This window comes from Agrilus planipennis, unplaced genomic scaffold, assembly GCF_000699045.2.
Source record: "Agrilus planipennis isolate EAB-ADULT unplaced genomic scaffold, Apla_2.0 scaffold39, whole genome shotgun sequence".
Classification (NCBI taxonomy): domain Eukaryota; kingdom Metazoa; phylum Arthropoda; class Insecta; order Coleoptera; family Buprestidae; genus Agrilus; species Agrilus planipennis.
In genome coordinates this window covers 485,946-499,041 of record NW_020439074.1, presented here as the reverse complement: position 1 = coordinate 499,041, position 13,096 = coordinate 485,946, and the positions used below count along the sequence as shown (strand labels likewise).

Below are 13,096 nucleotides of genomic sequence, written 5' to 3'. Positions count from 1 at the left end.
GAGATTATCAAAAAGAAATACAAAAACCAATGGCTAATATTCGTTTTTAATGTTTTGTGTTACACATCATTTAAAAGCTCCTTCACGAACTTTCTGTTATATACGAATGCTTTAAGTATATATAATCCATCATTTTTCAACGAAACTCATTGGAAGAGCAGTTTTATAAAATAACACTTCTTTAAAAAATGACACACATTTGTCAAACAATACAAGTCGTTTCATTCATGAGTACATCTGATAAGCAGCATTAAAATTTCATGCATTTATCTATGCACAATCTAAATTACAAATAAATTGCCCTGTATTATGAAATCTCATGTAATTTCCGCTTATAATAAATTAGATATGTATCTAAGGTCATGAACTACCTGAGCCCGTTCAAATTTGAACTTCCATTTGAATTTCAGCGGATTTTCCAGTATTAATTATGGAAAATTGTAACACGGGTGTGGCGTGGTGCAATAGAACTTTCTGGCATTCATTTTATGGTTTTCCAGGTCGCAGAAGCAACCCCCTCACGTACAACGACACATACACATACATACATACATATATGCCACCTGACTAACATAAAATTCTCCACAGTGCGACTCGGTCGCGGCTACCGTTTTATCTACTATAACAACAACAAAATAACACCAACAGAAAGGGAACGAGCGGTTCGATGAAAAGGCGAATTTCCTTAAATAGAAGAAAGTTACTTCGCTTCACGAAAAGTTGTTTAAACTTATTTCCCAAAATCTTATTTGAATACCTTGCCTAAAGAACAAAGCAGATAATAGAAAATTGACTTTTTAAAACCTACCAGCGCTGCTTCAGCGAAGTTGGCAAAAATTGTGGATTTGTCGTAATAAAAGAAAACTCTGTTGTGGTATGTTCTGATTTTGGGACTCTCTAAATGTTATTAAACCATTTTCAAATGTCAAGTTGACGAATTTATTACCTACTAAGTTTTACCCTAGGCTTTGTTCGCATTGATGTTCTAAATACATGTTAAATATCATCGACAATCACAATCATAAAATCACAATCATAAAACTAATTTTCCTATCCCTCGAGAACAGTATTTTTTTCTGGATAAAAGATAGCCCTGATAATGTATGTATAAAATTTCATGATGATCGGTTTAAGTAGCTAAGGCAGTGGTTTACAACCAGAGAGACTGTTGCAAGGTGGGCATGCAGCTGTTTCCAAAATATCATTTTCGAATACAAACCAAAAAAGTCGAATAGGTGTCAAAAAAACGAATCAGCAAAATAGGTGTACGTAATCCACAACCCTCGCCGCGAAAATTACTATTTTTACATAATATTGTATATTATTTTGTAGCCCATTAAGTAAATTATAATATCGGTTGTGTATTTATGAAATTAGATTGTTAGAAAAATTAAGGGGGCGCAACAATTTTTTTTTAAAGGGGCGCAGGTACAAAAAGGTTGGAAACCACTGGACTAGCAGGACTAGCACCCGTAATATATTTCTGAGGTAATTTTGTAAGAAGTCAAATTTTAATTCGCTTTTTGAAGATAGAGGAATATTTATCTAAAAAATTGCTGTGTTCTGTGTTGTGGAAAGACTAAAGAAATTTTAATCATTTTTAGAACTTATTAGTAATCGATAATACAATTCTTTATTTTAAAGTTCTAAAAATTTTTGAAACTATTCGTAACTTTTTGCTGTTATGTACTAAACAATTTTTAGGATTTGTTATGTACTTCATTAGAAGCCTCTTGCATAGATGGTTTCCAAATGTACTAATTTATGTCGAAAAAATATTTCTGATCATCAACAACCAAAGTCCTTCTTAAGGATAATACCCCAAAAGCATAGATATATTTTTTTCTATTGTCTCAGAGTGTAGTTTTAAATACGATTTTTATCTTTGGACCATTTAAATATCATACATATTATGTGAATTTCAAGTCAATGTCACACTTCACTTATTGTTATTAGTCAGGAAAAGTTGGTTAAAGTTGCTTTCTAACGTTTCGTTAACACGAGTGGCGACCTTCTTCAGAGGTCCTACCAGTCCACATCCAGCATCGGAGATGGTAGGACCACTGAAGAAGATCGTTATTTAAATGGCCCAAAGATGAAAATCGTATTTAAAAATATACTCTAAGACAATAGAAAAATCTTTTAGACTCGAATCAGAACAGCAACAGCTTAGACAGTAAACTTTGGCGATGTTCAAACCCCCATGCCAAAACACGACACCAAGTTCCTTTTCATTTTTAGGGACTGAAGTTTTCTTAAATCCGTTAGTATCGCGTTTTAGCGTTGGTTTGAGTTATTTAGTGCTTTGTAAATGTTAGAAGCATCAGACAGACGATCAGGTAGGCATGTGGACAAAATCGTAGGGTTCCTTTAGACTTTTCGGGTGCAGATCCTTGAAAACCGCCAATAGTGGAACTGTTAAAGGTTACAATATCATCAAAGTATTCTTTTGAAAAGTGAAATGCGTGGCATGATATAGTGGCACGCTGCAGGTCGTAATTCATGACCAAATTTTTAACGATTTGTTCTTCATTAACTATACCAATAGACACTTATTGATTTAATAACGTTGCGTCAAGCACATTTTTACAAAAACTCCAAATTTACCTAGGGTTTTACCAGCGATCTTTGTATAAACTTACTAATAAAGTAAATCGTTCATGTCGCGACCAAACTATTGATATGGATAGGCAGTAAATTAGTTTGAATGTTACGAACCCTGCTGTTTCTTCCTCGCTTTATCACAGATGGCCGGCCGGAGATGTACACGTTCTCCGTTAGGTAGGATGCACCTCTGCGAACAGACGAGGACCCCGAGGCAGCTTTTTTTTAGTATGTGGACGTTATGGTTGTTCGTGTTCCGCATCGCCCACCCGGAACTGTGTCTCTTAGCTTCCTCCGAGTTGGCCGGATAGACGAGTCGACAGTGACCGTCGGCCCATTCGGAGAAGTGGTCATACTCGCTGATCCGCGGGATCGTGCTGTCGTTGATGTCCCAATCCGAAGACGTCGAGGACGCGGTCGACGTTGGATTGCTGCCGCCGTTGTTGTTGTTGTTGTTGGAAGGATACGATGGACGGCACGTTGTCATAACCGCCACAGCTGCTGACGGTGGAGACGTATGCCTGCACCATACACACACAAAACAAAACGGATAAAAAGGATGATTCGACATACCTGAAGATAAACTACATGGTACATAGCCTACATATCACGGATTTTCAACAAACGTTTTCTTTAGAGCAATCTTTCACAAACTTTGCTTAAGGATAAAATCAATTTTGAGGATGTCTACATTCGTATCTTCTATCTTAATTTAGTTTCGGAAATTGTTAGATTATTAGGGTAAAACATTTTGATAAAATTAAAAACATAATCAACAATTTTACGAGTATTTTAAAATAAATAAAAGTAAAACAAAAATACTAGTGTGTATAGAAGAAGTAGGGAAAGAGCGAATATAAAGATAGGAGACGATTCGCCTTCATTTGAATCAAAGCAAAGAATGAAAATTGCTTACCTTATTTCCTAAAGCTGCTTCTCTTGCTAAGAGGACCGCTAGTCCTCGTACTCTTCGACCACTTCCTAAACTTCGTCGCGCTTCCGAGGTGCTTTTAGCTTCCGGTCTGGGATGATCGTGAACGCCTTTGGCTTGAAAGAAGATTGCGTATTCTGTATGTCGCCAAAAATGCGTCACAGGATATCCACAATGTCCTCGACACGGAAGTATTTCTAGTCGACCCGAGCAATGGCGATTTGGACATGGCTTTCCTGGAACACGAAAATTTACATTGACACTTACGTGATAATAAAAGATTTAATTTCTTTTAATGTTTTAGACGCATGTAAACTGGTTTGTTAGCTACTAACGGAGTAGTACAGTGGTTTCCAAACTGTGAGGCGCGCCCCCCTAGGGGGCGCGAGACTGTTGCAAGGGAGACATGCAACTGTTTCCAAAATATCATTTTCGAATACAAACCAAAAAAGTTGAATAGGTGTCAAAAAAATGAATCAGCAAAATAGGTACCTATACATAATCCACAATCCTCGCCGCGAAAATTATTATTTCTTNGTCAAATAAGTCAGGACGGAAGGAGTAGTAGGGATATAAAGCAGAGGATAGCACAGGGTAGAGTCGCCTTCAATAAAAAGAAGTCACTTCTATGCTCGCGAACGGTTAATTTATAAATTCGAAAAAGATTGTTAAAGGTGTATGTTTGGAGCACGGCGCTATATGGGTACGAAAAGAAAATGCTGGAAGAAATGTGATGTTACCGGCGAATGATGAGGATACGTTAGATAGAGAAGGTTAGAAATGAAGAGGTATTAGAAAGAATAGAACAGAGGACTCTATGGATGTCAATAAGAAATAGGCGAGATAGGTTGCTAGGACACCTTCTCAGGCATGAAGGTCTAGTCAGAGACATATTAGAGGCAGAAACGAAAGTTAGAAGGGGTAGAGGTAGACCTAGATTAGATTACTGTTTTAGTTTTAGGGAAATGCGAAGATTAGCTCAATCAATCAATCAATCAATCTTTAAAGCAGTTGTTTAATACATTTTTTTTAATAAGTTGCTCGCTCCTTGATACACCTATTTTAAATTAGAAATGGTTATATTGCATTGATGGAAAATGGTAAACAATATGCTTATTTTTCGTCTATGCAATCATGAGATGGGCTATCATGCCAATGAAAACATACTTTCTGTCCCTTATTGTCAACTAATAGTAATACATTCAAATGCTCTTAACTGCTCTATTCTTATTATCATTACGTACATACCAAGTGGGCTAGTTTTACAAAGATTACGAAAATATTCTTGATAAGTCTCTTTTCACGGATTTTGAAGTACGCACGAAACGATTTAGATTTATTTTTTCAATATATCGGTTATAGCACTTTAGATCGAACTAAGAGGATTCAATAAATCATTATAAAATTTCATATAAGAGAGTATGAAATTGATAGGGTTGCAAAGTATTGTTTTAGTAATTGGCATGAAGTGATGTACTGTCAAGTTTCTGAGAGATTGCTATTACATCATACACCTGTAGAAACCAATTCAGAAAATAAATTATAAAAGTAATTCCCACTGTAACCTATTCGAAAATCTTACTGTTTAGCACTTCACCCTTAACACTTTTTAATAATTTTATAATGTAGGTTTACGTTAATGTATGTACGTGTAAGCAACCCGAATATAGACATTTAGTTAGGTCATCCTACTTTTTTCCAATTGTTTTTTTCCTTCCATCTTTTATTTAAACTTTTAAATTTAATTAATTTTTAAATTTTTATAACCGTTAATTAGCTCCAGAATGATGTACTATAAGCTATTGTGCTTCTATATATTAAAATTGCAAGCCGAAAACAGTTTTTTTTGCGTTTTAATTCGCAAATATATTTTAAACCTCAAAAAAAGTCGGATGTAATTTGACAAAACCTTCTAAACCTTTTGAAATCTTTAACCGAAAAGTGAAATTTTCCACTTGTTTTTTCACGACTAACTGAGACAAACAAACATACAGACAAATACCCACACTAGAACATTAAAATTGGCATAGTCCGTAATAAAACTGTCACATTTACTTACTAACTAGACTAGAGCGGTTGTTGACAGAACATTTACTTTTGCTCACGACAGACGTAGGGAATATCGTAAACAGAAAGAGATGTCACGTAAAAATTGCAGCGGACACTAATAAAGATAAAGGAATAACATTACACCAATTAATATGTAACAGAAAGAGATGCAGACGAGCAGAATTTGAGCATGTTGCCAGCATCGGACTTTAGAAAAAGTTCACCATTCTCAGAAATTTAGGAAAGAAAAGACGCTTGTTTAAAGATATTTCCAACCAGACAGTTATAAAGCCGACCCTTATTTTGGGTTACCTAAGCAACGTCTAACCGCTGCACAGCTTACTATTATTCGGTTATCTCTTTTCACATTGTCTGCACTACTCATGAAGTTTTTCCTAACTTAACAAGGGCGTGTTCAAAACGCAGCAAATTACTACAGTCGTAAGTGGGAACAAGAAAGAAGATACGTCTCATCATCATCATCATAAGGTCGTCAGTCCTAAGACTGGTTGGACACGTACCTCCACTGTTTCCTATCCTGAGCTAAACTTCGCATTTCCTTAAAACTAGAACAGCCCACATCCTTAACTATTTGCGAACAGTAATCTAATCTAGGTCTACCTCTACCCCTCCTAACTCCTGATTCTGCCTCTAATATGTCTCTGACTAGACCTTCATGCCTGAGAAGGTGTCTTACCAACCTATCTCGCCTATTTTTTATTGACTTCCATCTGTTCTCCTATTCTTTCCAATACCTCTTCATTTCTAACCTTTTCTACTCACGATATCCTCATCATCCGCCTATAACACCACATTTCGAACGCTTCTAACCTTTTCCTTTCCGCCGCGCCCACCGTCCATGTTTCGCACCCGTACAACGCCGTGCTCCAAACATACACCTTTAACAACCTTTTTCGAATTTCCAGATTAACCGTTCGCGAGCATAGAAGTGACTTCTTTTTATTAAAGGCGAGACGACCCTGCGCTATCCTCTGCTTTATATCCCTACTACTCCTTCCATCCTGACTTATCTGACTTCCTAGGTATTTAAAATCAGCCACTTCTTCTAATTTTTCGTCTCCTATCTTTATATTCGCCCTTTCCATACTTTTTCTTCCTTGCATACCAGTATTTTAGTTTCACTTTTATTTATTATCATACAGTACTGATCTGTCAGGACAGCTTCCATTTTATTTAAAGCTATCTCTAGGTCCTCCTTGCTAGATGCTAATACTGCTATAAAGATACGTCCATTCTCACAGATAATTTATTGCGGACTTTGCCAATTTTCATCGGCCCAACTGTATGCATTGACATCAATAATAGATGCTGCAACGACAAAAAGACTTGTGGGTAATACCTAATGCATAAGTCGTTGGTGGCATTGCAGAATCACGGCTTGTTTTTGTGTTTTAATGACACGTTCCGAACGTGAAGAGTTGGTTCCGAAGTCGAAAGCGATCGCTGTAATATCGCATCGTTAATCGGTAACAATAATTACAACTTTCAACCAGATTTAAACAAGCGCATCGCTTAATAATAACTGATAACCTAAGGCCGTTTACGGCTCGATAAATACTGAGATGAGATTTCGTACTGATAGAAATGAATTGCCGCGGATCGGCCTATTCCTTTATTTTTCCTCTTCTAACTGAATACGTAACAAGTCTTCCTACAGACGTATCCATATATAGAGTGTATCACAAAAATGATACGTTTGGGTTTAACTATTATAGAAAAATGACTGCAAATTTCGGAAAAGCCTATCTTTTAACTTTTCATTCATTTGAAGGACAAATTTGGGTAAAAGCAAAAGAAATAATCCTCTGAATCCCGTTCTAATAAGGTGCTTTGTTCGTTCTACGTTAATCGCCCTGTATATATTATTCATCCTCATATATACACATTTGCACTATCGCAGGATGTCTGATCTCTCGTTTCTTCCGTTGTTCGTTTATTTGTTTCTTCTTACTGAGATCTGTCAACAACTAACAATTTCTCACAATCGTCGAGTCCCTTTTTCTTTTTTTAATTACAAAACTTTCGACAGATCTAGGACAATGATTATAAAGGAAGATTTTTTAACTCTTACGCGGCGTGTGATTCCTTGTAAAACACAAGATGCTGAGATAGATATTGAAACGGATTTATATATACGTATAAGTAACTACGTAAGTATATATCCACATATATATTTATTTTATTCAACACACAGGATTTTATAAGTTTTCTCATATTTATGAAATGTATGTCATATCTGCCATAAATGGATATTTGACATATTAACATTACAAATTCGTTCACTACGACATTTGGAAAATTTTGTCTACAGTACCGTGCTTCCAATGAAAATGTCATATCATTGAGGTTATTATTGTCCTAGCATAGGACTGTTTGACAGGCAGTTGTTAATTCCTGCGGCAAATGTTTTTAGAATGGAATGTGTTAACTGTCAAAGGTTATTTTCGTAACTAATGTTTTCCTAATAATTTGCTGTCACTGTCGGAGTTTATTATCCTATTAGGCATGCCTTGAAAGGTTGTTGGTTGCTAAAGGACAAATGTTTTTAGAATAAAATTAAGGATTAAGGATTGTTCCTGCAGGAACATACTATTACAAGCAAGAATCAATTTTCAAGGCGAATGTTTTCAGAATGACTTGCAATTAATGTTATCCTAGATCCTAGCAGGTACGCATATTAATATTGCATGTCAAATGCTTTTAACAATAGAATTTCCAACATGTAGTGACTGTCAAATTTGATATGTCAGATCCCATCGTGAATTAACAATTTATTAAGTCATTTAGCATTTATTTTAATTTTGAAAAATAACAATATAATTTCAAATTGCCTGTTTAACTATAATTCTTGTGAAGGGAGTACACAGTTTTATGTTTAAAAATTATTTTCATTTCAAAATTAAACAGATACACTGAAAAACAGTCTATTTGAAATTTATTGAAAACACCCTGTATAATATATTTACAATTTGTAAGGAAAAGCGTCTGTAAATCACTTTGTGAAATGAAGGACTTGGCTATAATGAGCAAATTGTTTAAAAGAAAATTATGTAGTAATATTGTTACTCCTAGAAATTCTTTAAACTAATTGAAACAATTTAAGCATTTACTTAATAAACATCAATTTCAGAAGAAAACTATCTTATTATAAAAACTATAGGATGCTGATGGTAACAGTCGAATGTTTGAAGCGGATTTAGTGTAATGTAACAAGGTTTCCTATCCACTTTTCTTAGTTAAAAACGTTAATGCCTTTATTACCGATAAAAATGCTCTAAATGAAATTTATTGCACTGGTCCCCGTTAATAAATGATGTTATTGATTTAATGTATGTATTTCTGGTCTCGTCCTTATTGCGATTGCTTCAATTGACGAGTTTTAAATAAGCGCTGTCGAGAGACATCAATGAGCGGTTAGGAAAGAAACCTGAACTCTCTGTACTGAATTATTCAATCGATTATAACTGAAACGACTGATTGGACGCTTGCACTTGCAGGACTATTTTATTGTAATTACTGTCGCATTTCTTTAAGTTGTTACTTGTTTTGGCGCATTTCATATTCATTAGACTGACCACAATAAGAAGGAACTAAATGTATAAAAGTTATTCAAATCGTTATAAATATGAAGCAGTAAATAAAACTGCGCGAATATTTAGGATATATAAACATCTAGTGTTACATATAACTTATAAACAATAAGATATAATCAATTTGTGGCGGTAGGTACTTATTAAAATGGTTTTTTTACATTTACATTTAATTTTTTAAAATAGTCATGTATGTACAGATACTGAAGCTTATATGGCTTGAAAAAAAGAGTAGATAATGAGAACTCACAATACAACCATTTCGTTAGTTTCGTTTTTCCGTGGAATTTTTCTAGTTTTCCTTAAACTTAGTTTTCCACTGAACTGTGTATTATAAACAGATCCACATTTTCGCGTACGGAATCGTACACCTATGGATACGTGATGAGGATAAAAACGGACGCTTTTTATGAACGAATCGAGACTGCGTATTATGTGCCGGAAAATCGCGTATCCCGTTTAACAATCCCTCTTGCGGATGAAGAAGAACTGAGTTCCGGTGGTTCCGTGAAAAACACCCCAAGCTCAGCCACACCCTGTGTCCCCTACCTTCTAACTTAACGCTTTCATAGTTTACCAATAGAATGCTAGAGAATTGAGGCCCCGCCTCGAACTGTTGGTTCTAATACCTGATTTTCACCTGTGCTTTAGCTTATTGGCAACCGGACTGATTAGATTTTCCTTGGTGCATTTCCGGTTGATAACCCGCTATCAAGCGGGCAGGCTTATTACAAGAGACAAAAGCTAATTGGACCTAATGCGACAACCCTTTTACTAAAGCTCATTGTAACGTCAAAAAATAAGAGCATAAATAAAGCTTCTTTAAATAATAAATATTTCAAACATAGTTTAATTGCGTATTAATAAGTACTTATAGATAACTATTTGACTATACACAATTTGCAATTTTTCTTTTTAATGAAATGAAAATTAGTTGAGCACTTACGTAAGTGAGAGCTTTTTCAATAGGTACAATTAAAGAAATATTTCACATAGACTACTCAAAAACAATACAAAAATGATAAAATTTAATCAATTTTCAATCACACTGATCTACAAAATTCAAACTTTTGTTTTAAACACGTAAACTTATATTAAATTTTGTAACGGACAACAAAACATTAATGAAAAGAAATTGACATGTCAGGTTTCTTTGTGACATCAAAATATATATTTTCATGAAAAGAACAAAAATCAGCTACAGTTGGACAATTATTATTTACTGTACGATAAATACTTGAGATTTTCGTAAGTGTTTAGCTTCTGGTAGATATTGATTGATTTTCCATTAATGAAATGTCCTGACGAAATCTAGCATTTTCAAGGACATGTTTGACCCTAAAGCTTTGTATGCAATCGTAAGTTCTACTTATGCTTTCTGTAGGTATCGCCTTACTGCTTGTTTGATGCTCATGTAATTAAAACCGAAAATGAGGATTTGGTTCTTGAAGTGTTTAAAAAACGATTCGTAATTACGTGATAGAGCTTTGGAAAGGTAGAAACCAATTTCGTTACATTATGTTTCATCGGCCAATGTTGTTTATTTATTCTAAGTAACTTGATAAAAAATTTAAGAGTAATTATTTTTCTTAATAGAGATGAATAAATAGCGTATTTTAGTGCATAAAATATTATTTACTTATTATTATTGCTCGGAAAAGTATCAATTCATAAATAATGAGTTATTTAATTTCATTGTACTGCTAGTTATCAATATGAAAAATGGGTGAAGGCGCCAGGAATATCCTTATTTTTTACTTCTATAATTTTTGTACATATTAAAGAGATTAACAAATGTTTACAACATAATTTAAATAATTTGAAGCAAAATCTCATGTGATCAATGTTTGTCCTATTTAAATTAACTAAACCATTTTATTTCGTCCGGCTTATCTTTTTACAAGAATCTGAACTTTTCATTCATTGACGTCGTAGTGATCTGGTCATGCAGGGGTGTCTGAAATCCGCTATATCTAATAATTTATCTAAAAGTAATTGCCAGTGGTATTATTCTTCCAGATGTCCAATGATTCGGAATTCAAACAATTGGCATAGAAAGAAAAGGATAGCCAGAAATATTTTGCCAGAAATCCAGATAGTCGGTCTCCATTTATTGAACATCTTTATCTATTCACATTTCATGTAGCTGAATATTGAAAAAGGATTTAATCTTTTCTTCTTTTCGTTCTAATTGTAAGACAGATACTTGTGTAAAATAACAGTAATTTTAATTTGCTTTGCAATTACTCAAAACTTTGGATTTCAATCCCTAAAAATAAAGCTTAGCGCAAGAAACACAATTACCCAATATTAGGAAAGGTAAGAAATACTCGGAGTATTTAGAAAATATACTTTCGGAGTTTTTTTATTCCTACTTTATATTTCTGTGTAATGGACGAATATCAAATCTAGATTGTTTTTCCAATCTCGATTGTTTTAAATGGGACATATCAACCGCAGAAATAGGATGTAAATAATTATCTTTATGTTGAGAATTAAATTTCTTTTGTAAATTTGAAATAATTGATTACAATACTATTTTGCATACATTATTTTAGGAATGTTCCATTATTAATTCATTAAGAATTTCGATATTTGTACAGATAATCAATTAAAACATGCTAGTAACCTAGTAGAGTAGATACTGGGTACAAGACAATGGGTAATTTTCCTTCGATTTGTACCATAAGTATATTACGAGCAAATAAAGAGAAGCCGAATTTACAAAAGGCGTAAAATTACTTCTACTTATTAAAAGATAAAAAAAAATAAACCGCTTTTAATTTTACGATCACTTCGAATATTTACTCCCCCGCAAGTACGTTGGGCTCATCAGTAGGTGTCACTACACGCAAATATATATATATATATATATATATTATAGGTGCACCAATTTACTTTTGCAACGTAGGCATAATTATTCTTGTTCTAGATTGCTAGTTGACTGTTAATTTATTGAACCGTTTAAGATAGGAACTGAAAAAAAAAACATAAACGTCTCGTTACCAACACAGTCAGTTATAGGGTGTAATCATGAATTATTGTCAGGTGCTACTACTACAAGAGTGCAAAACTTATTAGCCGGGAGTATTCTTACCCATTAAAGATTTGATAGATGGGTACAGAAGAAGTTTTAATTAAGATCGATCTGGTACCTTTAATAACAGAATGTCGTGCTACCATCATCATTACCATTCGCACAATTATCCCAAGAACCTGTTTCAAAATCTCCCTTTTGCATTTGCTCTATCAACAAAGATTGATACGATCGATAGCTAATGCGTATAGCGTATATTGCCCACGTTGATTTGTCATCAAGCCGAAAGAAAATTGGGTTCCATCGAACAATACTTTCTTATTTTTCCTATATATAACCACTGAAATTAATTTCTTTATCAAATATTATCTACCCAAAAAAGACCCTATATTTAATAATACCTATACACTACCACAACTCGATATTACATAACCATGCTTTATATACTTGTGACGTGCTGATGGGATCAAATAAGATTGAATGTTTAGGTTATAGTACTGTATTTACATCACAATAATAATTTCAGGTACAGTGTATTTTTCAGGTGGAACGAGTAATTTATTAATAGTTACATACATACATTTGTTACTCCTTTGTGGAGTTTTGGTTAAGGAAAACTTGGTCTCGATTTGCGGAAAAGAAAAGGTTAGAAGCGTTCGAAATGTGGTGTTACAGGCGAATGATGAGGATACTGTGGATAGAGAAGGTTAGAAATGAAGAGAAATTAGAAAGAATAGGTGAACAGAGGACTGTATGAAAGTTAATAAGAAATAGGAGAGATAGGTTGGTAGGACATCTTCTCAAACATGAAGGTCTAGTTAGAGATATATCAGAGGCAGAAACGGGAGTTGGGATGATGCGCTT

General features: G+C 34.2%; 2 protein-coding genes across 2 annotated transcripts in view; both read right to left on the bottom strand.

Annotated features, from left to right (window-relative positions):
- The window catches only part of LOC108745001, a 10,030-nt gene extending 6,867 nt beyond the window's left edge, over positions 1-3,163 (bottom strand). The window contains exon 1 of the mRNA XM_018481000.2: positions 2,719-3,163. Within this exon, the coding sequence (XP_018336502.2) occupies positions 2,719-3,091 (373 nt within the window). The 5' untranslated portion in view covers positions 3,092-3,163. The remainder of the gene's footprint in view (positions 1-2,718) is intronic.
- Positions 3,164-3,732: 569 nt separating this feature from the next.
- LOC112905217 (glutamate receptor 1-like) overlaps positions 3,733-13,096 on the bottom strand; it is a 32,194-nt gene continuing 22,830 nt past the window's right edge. The window contains exon 6 of the mRNA XM_025977188.1: positions 3,733-3,771. Within this exon, the coding sequence (XP_025832973.1) occupies positions 3,733-3,771 (39 nt within the window). The remainder of the gene's footprint in view (positions 3,772-13,096) is intronic.